Source organism: Ovis canadensis, chromosome 2, assembly GCF_042477335.2.
Source record: "Ovis canadensis isolate MfBH-ARS-UI-01 breed Bighorn chromosome 2, ARS-UI_OviCan_v2, whole genome shotgun sequence".
Classification (NCBI taxonomy): Eukaryota; Metazoa; Chordata; class Mammalia; order Artiodactyla; family Bovidae; genus Ovis; species Ovis canadensis.
Genome location: NC_091246.1, coordinates 133,064,893 through 133,077,267, shown reverse-complemented (window position 1 = coordinate 133,077,267; position 12,375 = coordinate 133,064,893). Strand labels below are relative to the sequence as shown.

The 12,375-nt window shown below is 38.8% G+C and overlaps 1 protein-coding gene across 2 annotated transcripts in view; it reads left to right on the top strand.

Annotated features, from left to right (window-relative positions):
• The window catches only part of PPP1R1C (protein phosphatase 1 regulatory inhibitor subunit 1C), a 119,779-nt gene that overhangs the window by 47,957 nt on the left and 59,447 nt on the right, over positions 1-12,375 (top strand). For both annotated transcript variants that reach the window (XM_069577061.1, XM_069577060.1), the window contains exon 4: positions 2,075-2,135. In XM_069577061.1, the coding sequence (XP_069433162.1) occupies positions 2,075-2,135 (61 nt within the window). The remainder of the gene's footprint in view (positions 1-2,074; positions 2,136-12,375) is intronic.

The following is a 12,375-nucleotide window of genomic DNA, read 5'->3' as shown; positions in this document are numbered from 1 at the left end:
TCAATACAACTGTGTTGTATAAACTATTTAATTTGCTTTTCCTGACTGAATAAACAGTAAAATGGTGTCATTAAATTGTGACCTCTACCTTTGATTCTCCACCTATGAAATCCTAATCCCTGGGAAAAACCTCTAAAATAAACTACTGATTTTAGAGTCAAGATATGGTATTGATAATTGCAGTTTAGTGACTGGTGGTGTGTGACCATCACAGCCTGGGGCAGCCAGCGTTGGAATCCTGGAACAAGAAGGTGGAGGACAGACGCCTCTTAAAGGTTCTCTGATGTGTGGAACTGAGGGCAGAACCTGAGGCCAGCGGCTCCACACACACACGTAGGAGTTCTCGTTGAAAATGTGAACCAGGGGAGGCTAGGGTGGCTGCTAACAAAGGATATACAAAATACAAGAAAACGAGCAAATGTGTGTCCATAAATGGAATAAGTATTGAACAGGATTCATGCAGACTTTGTAATTAATGGCCACATGAGTAGGCATACAGCAATGTAGAAAGAACAAAATACCAGAACATTGTCTCTCAGAACATTTCTAACAATTTATTGAAACTGTAAACATGACATGGTTTGAAAACTAAATTCCTACAATAAAATAGTTTTTATTACTTGGTAAACTTTACTAAGCAAACCAACTTTTATGCAGAATTAATTTTCTACTTCATCTTTGAATATGTGTATATGGGAATAATATATAATAAAACTGGAAGTGAATGCTTCTTAAAATCGACCAGATGTAACAGAATGCATAGAGGCACAGCAGAAGTCTCAGACATCCACACATTTATTCTAATGTAGAGCTGCCCCGCTTGCATCTGCGCATAACAGACATATCCAAACACTCCATTCTGGGGAAATTTGCTTGTACCATTTGCTTTGGTTGATATGGATTCAGTAACTATTTGGTTGAATTTTTTTAGTTTTTAATAGATTGTTTTTGCATCCTTTAAATACCAACATCTTGATGACTCCTTTGAGGGCAAGTAAGCTTTAGTATGTGTGAGTCAAGATGCCTGAAGCTCTATTTACTGTGAAACAGTTTCTCATATTTTTCAGCCTCTGTACACTATGTTCTTTCTAATATGGATGGAAAGCCTAGAACAATCCTCAGGAAGTATCTTGCAATTATTTATAGTCAAAATTTTCGAAGCAAAAATAAATGCTCCAGACATGAAAACTCCAGCCTTCGCCACACTGAAATATAGTAGATACACTGTTAAAAAGGAGTTTTTGATATAATCTGATTGAGGTATAAAGACTACATATATATAATTTATTATAATGAATAATGGTTTATACATATATCCTATGTGTATATATATATATATATATATATATATACCTATATCTATCTATATGTTTATCTCCATCTAAACTTTAAAACTTTGGCCCTTAAAAGTGTTCCAATTTGTATCATTTTTAGTGCAAAAAATTCTTCCCCAATAAATTAATTCTGATCCAAAGTGCTTAAGTTAGAGTGTTAAATATGTTTTGTTATGAAAGATCTTTTTTTTAAAATTTATTTATTTATTATTTTTTTGGTTATTTCTGTATTTTTTTTTATTTTTTTAATTTTAAAATCTTTAATTCTTACATGCGTTCCCAAACATGACCCCCCCTCCCACCTCCCTCCCCATAACATCTCTCTGGGTCATCCCCATGCACCAGCCCCAAGCATGCTGCACCCTACGTCAGACATGGACTGGTGAAAGATCTTTTGAACATATGAAGGAAAAGTACCTCAACACTGTAATTTCCAGTAAGTGAAGTTATTAGATTGAACATCTCAATTCCATAGGGTTGTAGATTGGTATTACTTAACAAAGACTCTCATTAACCCTCCAGAACCATTAACAATTCTACAAACAGATATAATTATACCTTAGTCATAGTTTTGGAGTGGATTTTGTCCTGGCATTTATGTTTTTCTTTAAAATGTGAAGGATTAGTAGTAGTTTCTTTTCTCTACTTAAACTGTTAGTAGGTGTTTATTTCTCTCAAAGGGCTAATGACATTGTACTTTTTATCCAAATATAAGACTTTTCCCTTTTTTCTTTATCCAGGCACAGAATGCAACCCCTAAGCAAAGGAAGCAGAGTGTATACACACCACCCACCATGAAAGGTACTGTTCAGGTACTGTTTCGGGTTCTTGTGAGTGCTAAGCTCATGGCTGACAGGCATTCTGCTCTCAGGCACCTTATACCTGCTTAAAAGCTACATCTAGTCTCACCTCCACAATTGGTAACGTGACTTTCAGTAAGGTAATGTTATTTGAAATCTAGTTTAACCAAGAGTCAAACCGTTGAAGAAGGAATAACTAGATATGTCTCAAAATCTTAGTCTGGACATTCAGATTTTCCAGAATAATGACAAAAGTTTCCTTTTACCCTTTCTCACATGTTTTCCTTGCAGAGATTTTTCTAGAACCCCTAATTACTCTTGCCGATGTTCGCAGATAATTATCTTTCTTTTTTTTTTTTTTTCTTAGGCTTAAGCAAAGTAGTTCTTGAATTTTGGACAGATACAATGTAAAGTGTTGCTTCATTGTTCTGTGTCAGAAGCAGCTCTAAGAAACCCAATCAAACAGCTATTAGCTGTACATATAACAGCTGCTGAAGTAACAACTAAGAAGGCTAGCTCAGGCTCCAGCATCCTCCCAGAGTTTCTACCCCTCTCTTCCAAATTAGAACTGCTAAAAGAACATCTAAGTGTATCTGAATTTTGACCAACATCAATTTCAGGGAAGGCTTCTTTCATTTCTCACACAAGAGTATCGCTGACATGAGGGAGAATGTGTCCCATCCAGCAGCTCATGTTCCAGCCTGGCTCTTGGGCCGCTGGCCCAGAGGCTCATCATGCAGTTGTCCAGCTTTGTTTCAACTGCAAGAGAGGCCAGCTGAGCAGCTTACTCTGGAGTCTAGAGAGATGTCTAAATCGGGAGTGAAATTTTCCACTCTGTATTCTCTCTAGATTTGGGGCCTTTACAGAGAGGTGGGATATAAATGGACACATTAATAGCTACTTTCCATAAACTTCCTTCCTGCGCAGCTATAAAATATCATGCTTGCTTGTTCATGAGACTACAGTAAATAATGTAATCAGCATTGTAGTTCATTTCAGGGTAATTATTGAGGCTATCAGGCTTCCTTCTCTCAAGACCAGAATAATCATTTTTGAAGATACTTTGCCTATTGTAAGCCATCTTGTACTTTTAAAACATGACAGTTTTGGCATGAATGGGCCTCGATGAAAGATATATGTTCACTCATTTAATGGTTTCCTCTGTTCTATTTTGGGTTAGTTTAACTAAATAAAGACTGTTCTCATGTCCTTAGAGAATAATAGCATTATTTTTAAAGGAAAATCTTAAAATCAAATCCCAAGGCTCATAGTTTTCATTATATTTAGCTCTCTAATATCATAAGAATGTGGGACCCTAACATTTAAGGAAATTAGTCATATTGTACATATTTTACACATATGATAATCATTGTTTTTCATGAGTTAAAGACTTGAGAAAGCACAGAAATTCCTTCATGAGGCTATTGGGGTATAAGCCACTTAGGTCCTCATTTATTATCTGTAAATACTTAGGAGAGTCTCCTGCTTCTGATAAAAGAGAAATCAGTCCACATGTCTCTTTAGAGACAGAAATGAATACTTCAGGACAGAATTAAGCAATAGTAACATATGGTGCATTGTGGGCACATTAAGAAACTTCAACCATAAGAAAGATGAGTTAGTAAAGGAAATGTTACTGAAATGCAAAATCAATAATACAGTTGCTCTGAAATGTATAATTCTTCAAATTGCAGTGGAATATGCAATTATTGAGTGTAAAAATATTTGCTGGGAGAGCAAAGTAGTACCAGGAGTGATTAATAGTTCTGAAAAAAATCACTCTAACCAAATGGCCAACTAGGGTTTCATAAACGACCCTGTGAGTAGCTAGTTAGTAAAACAAAACAAACTAGCCAGATTCCTTCCTTCTCTCTTATTAGGTTCTGAGGAGTTACTGGACACAGAGGCCAAAGTGACAGGAGAGAGATACTACATCTACCAAACGTCGTTGCAATTAATGCCCAGATAGACTCATCTCCCAGCTCCCATATTCATTTATTTTCCCTCCTTTCAATTACTATGGTATTTATGGCCCCACCAGATTTCTGGAAATAGAGATATGTCCAGGTTACCTCTTATGATGAAAGTTCTATATGAAAGTTCAGAGGTGGGCAGAGGGTAAAAAATAGAGCAGAGAAAACCATTTTAAACAGGTACACGGTCAGGAATGATAGGCTAATGACCTCCAAATTTATATCTGTAGGCCTAACGTATCTCCTGAACCTCAGACTTTCTGCTGCTGCTGCTGCTAAGTCGCTTCAGTCGTGTCCGACTCTGTGCGACCCCATAGACGGCAGCCCACCAGGCTCCCCCATCCCTGGCATTCTCTAGGCAAGAATACTGGAGTGGGTTACCATTTCCTTCTCCAGTGCACAAAAGTGAAAAGTCAAAGTGAAGTAGCTCAGTCGTATCCGACTCCTAGCCACCCCATGGACTGCAGCCTACCAGGCTCCTCCATCCATGGAGTTTTTCCAGGCAAGAGTACTGGAGTGGGGTGCCACGGCCTTCTCCATCAGACTTTCTAACAGCTACCAATTTTTTTTCACTTGAATGAATGACACTTATTGAAACTTCTCAAATTTAACACATCCAAAAACAAACTCATTGGTTCTTTTTTGGGTTTTCCTCATCTTAATACATCTTATGCAGCCATCGAAAACAAAAATCTTTGCATAATCCTTGACTACTCCCCATTACCAAACCATCATCTACTCATGTTAATGCTGATTTCAAGATGCGCCCCTACTCTATTTTCTAAATCTTCCATTGCTACTACCTTGTGTGAGCACCATTCTTTCTTGCCTTGGCTGCTGAGGTAGCCTACCTACTACTCTCCTGCCTCTGCTCCTGACCCTCTACAATCTAATCTCTACACACAACCAGAGTAATTCCTCCAACTCACAAATGTGATCATGCAATCCCCTTGAGCAAATCCTCAAAAACTTCCTGTCACATTCAGAATACAATGAAAAATCCAGTCATGGCTTACACCTCCCTGAATGAGCTGCACTGGTCTTTCTCCTTGATCTTATCTCCTTTCATACTGCCCCTGCTCACATTAGGGTTCAATGTCATGGACTTTTTCATTATTTATGAACATCTCAAGCACACTTTCATATCAGAGCATTTGTGCTTTCCACATTTTTTGCTTGAGAAACTCTTTACCCAGTGGCCTCACAGATGGCTCAGCTACTGTTCCCTCCTCAGAATGGTCTTTCTTTCCTGATAACTGCCCCTCCTACCACTGCTATCTACCTCCTTACAGGGCTACCTCAGTTTTTTCCATGGCCCTAATCATTAGGTACCAATAATGAGGTATCCATGACAACAGTCTTGTTCATTTGATATCCCCAGCATCTAGTACAGTTCCTGGCACAAAACAGGTGCTCAATAAAAACTTGTTGAATAACCATAATGAATTGGGGAATTCAGCCACATTGTCATCTGTTCAGAAGAGGATGTCCCTTAAACCTTGCTCTACTAATTGTCATACTTGTGATTCTGCTTCTGCTTCTCTGTGCTTTTCACTCTCTGGTTGAGCCCCTTCATCCATGTTTCTGTTTTTCTATTTTTGCTTTTCCCCACTTCCCTTCCCTCTGGTCAAAGAGAAAATCTGATTTGGAAAATTAGTTACCATCAAGAATGATGCATCAATTTTCCTGGATTCTTAACAAAGGTTATCTCATGGACCACTGGAACGATTAAGTGATTGCCTCTGACTAAAACCTGATTCTTCCAACAATTAGCTTGTGGCCGAGATGGCAGCATCGTATGAAACAAACCTGGCAATGTAAATAGAAGAATCTGGACATGGTTTTCTTCCTTTAGAGATGTTTCATGATAGATCGGAATATTGACTCTAAGAAAATAATAGCAGATTTAGCTCTTGGTCTTGCCACCTCTCTAGTCACAACATTATAGTCATTCTAAGTTGTCAAGCTTAAACAGTAACTAGTACAATTATCTAAAGTTGTATAAAATATCACTTCCATTTTTTCCACTGCATCTAACCTCAGAGTATTAGATTGGCTATGTTCTTTTGAAGGTTCTGTTAACAATATGTTAGGCTTGGGTTATAGCCAGATAATCAAAAGTTCCAGGTGATTTTGCTGTAGCAAATCTAAAAACTGACCAGACTCCAGATATGCAGTCACCTATGTAACATGTCTTTCTTATGTCACAGGAAGAAATCTCATGGAGATCAAATATCATGAGATCAAAATTAGCTTGTTAAAAACTGTGCTTTGATCTCCACAGCAAATCAATTTGTCCTTCAACATTCCCCTTCTCAGGAGGTGCTTATTCCTGAGTTCTGGGAGTCGCTAGTGACTCTCCCTCCCCTTCACTCTTCATTAGTGGAGCGCCATGTCTCGTGAGGTGCACCCCGTTAGTATCTCTCCCACCTTCCCCTCCTCTCTTTTGTCTCAAATGCCACAATAACAATTCAAATCACATTCATGTCTTGTATATAAAAGGTTACTCTCCATACAGTCTCTCATCTCTACTTCCCATTTGTTTTCTACACTGTAACCAAAGTAAAAGATGCTTGCTTCTTAGAAGAAAAGAAATGACAAACCCAGACAGTTTATTAAAAAGCAGAGATATTACTTTGCCAACAAAAGTCTGTATAGTCAAAGCTATGGTTTTTCCAGTAGTCATGTATGATGTGAGAGCTGGATAATAAAAAAGGTTGAGCGCTGAAGAACTAATGCCTTCGAACTGTGGTGCTGGAGAAGACTCTTGAGAATCCCTTGGACTGCAAGGAGATCCAGTCAGTTAATCCTAAAGGAAATCAACCCTGAATATTCACTGGAAGGACTGATGCTGAAGCTTAAGCTCCTGGCCATCTGATGCAAAAAGCCAACTCATTGGAAAAGACACTGATGCTGGGAAAGACCAAAGGCAGAAGAAGGGGATGACAGAGGATGAGCTGGTGGGATGGCACCACTGACTCAATGGACATGGATTTGAGCAAATTCTGGGAGATGATGAAGACTAGGGAAGCCTGGCATGCTGCAGTCTATGGGGTTGCAAAGAGTATGACATGACTGAACAATGACAACACCAACCAAATTGAACTTTTAAACTTGAGTGTGATTATGCCACTCCCTCGGTTAGAACTTTTCAATAGCTCCTCACTGCCCTTAGATAAAATTCTTATTCCAGAGCAAAGTTTGGAAAGCTTACTTCCCAATCTGCCTCTCCTTTCCTTATCCACTAGTTCTAGACATATTGGCATTCAGTCAGCTTCTACATGCACAAAACTCTTTCCTGAAAAAGTTTATATAGGTTCTTCGCTTCATATAAAATATTCTCCTTTGCCTCCTTCTTGTCTTCATTCTTTATTTGGTTAGTTCCTACTTATCTGTCCTTAAAGGTCAGATCTTGAAAAGAGCTTTCCCTAACCATCATTCTAAATTATCTCTAGCTATAAACTCTCTATAAGAATCTGCTTGCAATGCAGGAGATCCAGGTTCAATCCCTGGATCAAGAAGATCCCCTGGAGAAGGAAATGGCTACCCACTCCAGTATCCTTGCCTGGAGAATTCTATGGACATAGGAACCTAGTAGGCTACAGTCTATGAGGGTGCAAAGAGTCAGACATGACTGAGTAACTAAAACTCTTCCTTTTCCATAAACTCTCTACTGATAGTTATACATTCTCTATAGTTCTTTTATTGCAAGTAATCACAGTGTTCATTTATTTATCAAGTGTCTGTCTCTCCAACTAGACCAGAAGTGATCTATATGGCAGCAGTGATGGTGTCTATTTTGTGCATTACCTTATCTGTAGGGCTTAACATGATGCTTGAGATATAGCAGTGCATATACATATACTTTTAAATATATATTTTATGTATGCAATACTACTGTTGGTGAATGAATCATTTCCTTAGGACATTTACATTCTGTCTGGTCTATTAGAATGATCTTTTCTCTACTGAAATTTATATTCATGGATTTTGGCTCTATATCTTATTGCTATTTGTGATAAGTTTAAAAAGGACAACTATCTGAATATTTCAAGACTTCTATCAGGTCCTTGCCTTGCTTAATTTCTCTCTTTCTAGGTTAAAACATTTCAATGTCAATTATGCCTGTTCCTTCACATTCACTCTTGATGTCTTAACAAGCTTCGGCTTATACCATTCTAGAAGGGCATCATTTAAATCAACTTATTCTTAAGGTGTGATCACGACTCAGACAGTAAGGAAACTGCCTGCAATGCAGGAGACCTGGTTTCCATCCCTGGAGAAGGGAATGGCTACCCACTCCAGTATTCTTGCCTGGAGACTCCCATGGACAGAGGAGCCTGGTGGGCTATAGTCCATAGGGTAGCAGAGTCAGACAGGAATAAGCAACTAACACTTTCACTTTCTGAGCAGAGAGGAGACTTCAATTATGCCTATCACCTCCTCCATCCCAGGTAGTTTAATTCCATTACTGCAACCCAAAATGGTATTAGCTTTTTCTGGCAGCCATATACATTGGTGACAAATAGTGAACTTATCATAAATTCAAAACTTCAAAGCCTTTTTTTCAGGTACTGCTTTAAAGCCATATTATTTATAATGTATTCCTCATTTTAGACCTTTTCTTAGCCAGAAAGCAAGACACTGCTATCATACCAACTGAATACATTTTCTCTGAATCAGCTGTCATGGGAACATGACATAATTCATATCATGATTCCATCACCTATTCTACTCTATTTTCTATTATCTCAATTATTTTTTCACCCTCAGATTATATACATTTTATTTTTGGTATTTTTAGCCACATCTGTAATAGACATATCAAACAGAACAGGGCAAAGAAAAGTCTGTAGCACACTTCTCTCTCTCTAGTTGACACTGATCCCCCTGAAGGCCACCATTCAACAAGTCATCAAGTAGACTTCTTATGTCAAGATTACATCCCTTAAAACCAGAGGATATTATGAACACTCATTAGATTGATATATTTCAGATATGGTCAACACACCATGGTGTGTTGACCATATCTGAAATATGTAAGTCATAAATTTGTAATGTATATTTTGCATAAAATGACAAGCTTAAGTTTGCATAGGAAACAGACTTACTTTTCCATTACCCTGTGTAATGTAGTGCTTTATAATTATGTGAGTAGAAAGATCTGAAGATTATCAGAAAAATGATAGCTGACTACTGAATACCCATATGACTTCTCTGGTGTTTACATCGTGGTCAGCCCTGTAATTTACAGAACAGTCAATTAAATTATTTTTGGATAGCTTGAATCATGTTTTCAGAAAAGCAAAGTAGGTTTGAAACTTGAGGCAGGAAATGGCTGACACATTTCCACCCCCATTGTTTGTGTGTTTGTGTGTGTGTGTGTTTTACTGGAAGGCAAATGCCTTCAACTGAGACAGCAAAGCAAGCACCATTGATTTAAAAGGAAATATGAACATGAAACAAAAGCAACTGACTGAAAAACTGCTTTGTATAGTATCATGTTCAGTTCAGTCACTCAGTGGTGTCTGACCCTTTGAGACCCCATGGACTGCAGCATGCCAGGCCTCCCTATCCATCACCAACTCTTGGAGTTTACTCAAACTCATCTCCATTCAGTTGGTGATACCATCCAACCATCTCATCCTCTGTCGTCCCCTTCTCCTCCTGCCCTCAATCTTTCCCAGCATCAGGGTCTTTTCCAATGAGTCAGCTCTTGGCATCAGGTGGCCAAACTATTGGAGTTTCAGCTTCAGCATCAGTCCTTCCAATGAACACTCAGGACTGATCTCCTTTAGGATGGACTGGTTGGATCTGCTTGCAGTCCAAGGGACTCTCAAGAGTCTTCTCCAACACCACAGTTCAAAAGCATCAATTCTTCAGTGCTCAGCCTTCTTGATAGTCCAACTCTCACATTCATAAACATGACTACTGGGAAACCATAGCCTTGACTAGACGGGCCTTTGTTGGTGATGTCTCTGCTTCTTAATATGCTGTCTAGATTGGTCAGGTTGGTCTACATTGTCTAGGTTCATAAAGAGTATGAAAAGACCATTAGTAGCATGAGATTGGTGCAAATGTAATTGCAGTTTTGCATTTTTGAAATTTGCCTTTTGATACTGAACACATTCTTAAATAAATGTGGTTATGTTATACATAATTTTAATGTGTATTTCTTAATTATGTTTTTTGCTAGTGACTTGTATTACTTGCTGTTTATTTTATATTTATTTTCAACTATGGAAATGATGTCAGACAAAAAACAAATTTGAAAGATTTTCTTATTTGAGTTCAAAATTGGTTGTAAAGCACCAGAGACAACTCGCAACATCAATAACATATTTGGCCCAGAAACTGCTAACAAGTGTACAGTGGTGGTTCAAGAAGTTTTCCAAAGGAGACAAGAGCCTTGAAGATGAGTGTAGTGGCCGGCCATTCAGAAGGTGACAACGATCAATTCAGAGCAGTCATCAAAGCTAATCCTCTTAAAAACTGTATGAGAAATTGCTGAACAACAGAATGTCAATCATTCTATGGTCATTCTGCATTTGAAGCAAATTGGAAATGTGAAAAACTTTGTAAGTGTGTGCCTCATGAGCTGACCGCAAACTGAAAAATTTGTCATTTTGAAGTGTCTTCTCTTATTCTATGCAACAACAAGCCATTTCTCAACTGGATTGTGACGTGCAGTGAAAAGTGAATTTTATACAACAACTAGCAACAACCACCTTCAGTGGTTGGACCGAGAAAAAGCTCCAAAGCACTTCCCAAAGACACACTTGCACCAAAAATAGGTCATGGTAACTGTTTGGTGGTCTGCTGCAAGTCTGATCCACTACAGCTTTCCGAATCCCAGTGAAACCATTACATCTGACAAGTATGCTCAGTAAATTGATGAGATGCACTAAAAACTGCAATGCCTGAAACTGGCATTGGTCAACAGAAAGGGCCCACTTCTTTCCCATGACAACCCCTGACCACAAGTCACACAACCACAGCTTCAAAAGTTGAATGAATTGGGCTACGAAGTTTTGCTTCATACTCACCTGACCTCTCACCTACCTACTATCACTTCTTCAAGCATCTTGACAACTTTTTGCAGGGAAAGCACTTCCACACCAGCAGGAGGAAGAAAGTGCTTTTGAATAATTTGTCAAATGCCAAAGCATGGATTTTTGTGCTACAGGACTAATCAAACTTATTTCTTGTTGGCAAAAATGTGTTGAGTGTAATGATTCATATTTTGATTAATAAAGATGTGTTATGAGCCTAGTTATAAAAATTTAAAATCACTATCCAAAATTGCAATTACTTTTGCACCCACCTAACACATTACATGAGAAATGCTGGGCTGGAAGAAGCACAAGCTGGAATCGAGATTGCCAGGAGAAATATCAATAACCTCAGATATGCAGATGACACCACCCTTATGGCAGAAAGTGAAGAGGAACTAAAAAGCCTCTTGATGAAAGTGAAAGAGGAGAGTGAAAAAGTTGGCTTAAAGCTCAACATTCAGCAAACGAAGATTATGGCATCTGGCCCCATCACTTCGTCGGAAATAGATGGGGAAACAGTGGAAACAGTGTCAGACTTTATTTTTGGGGGGCTCCAAAATCACTGCAGATGGTGACTGCAGCCATGGAATTAGAAGATGCTTACTCCTTGGAAGAAAAGTTATGACCAACGTAGACAGCATATTCAAAAGCAGAGACATTACTTTGCCAACAAATGTCTGTCTAGTCAAGGCTATGATTTTTCCAGTAGTCATGTATGGATGTGAGAGTTGGGACTGTGAAGAAAGCTGAGCACCAAAGAATTGATGCTTTTGAACTGTGGTGTTGGAGAAGACTCTTGAGAGTCCCTTGGACTGCAAGGAGATCCAACCAGTCCATTCTAAAGGAGAGCAGCCCTGGGTGTTCTTTGGAGGGACTGATGCTAAAGCTGAAACTCCAGTACTTTGGCCACCTCATGTGACGACTTGACTCACTGGAAAAGACTCTGATGCTAGGAGGGATTGGGGGCAGGAGGAGAAGGGGACGACAGAGGATGAGATGGCTGGATGGCATCACCGACTCAATGGATGTGGGTTTGAGTGAACTCTGGGAGTTGGTGATGGACAGGGAGGCCTGGCGTGCTGCGATTCACGGGGTCACAAAGAGTCAGACACGACTGAGCAACTGAACTGAACTGAACACAGTACCATTTTTAACACATAAGTAAGATTTTTCATGAACTTCTGAAAACATCTTCTTCTTCTCATTCTTTATA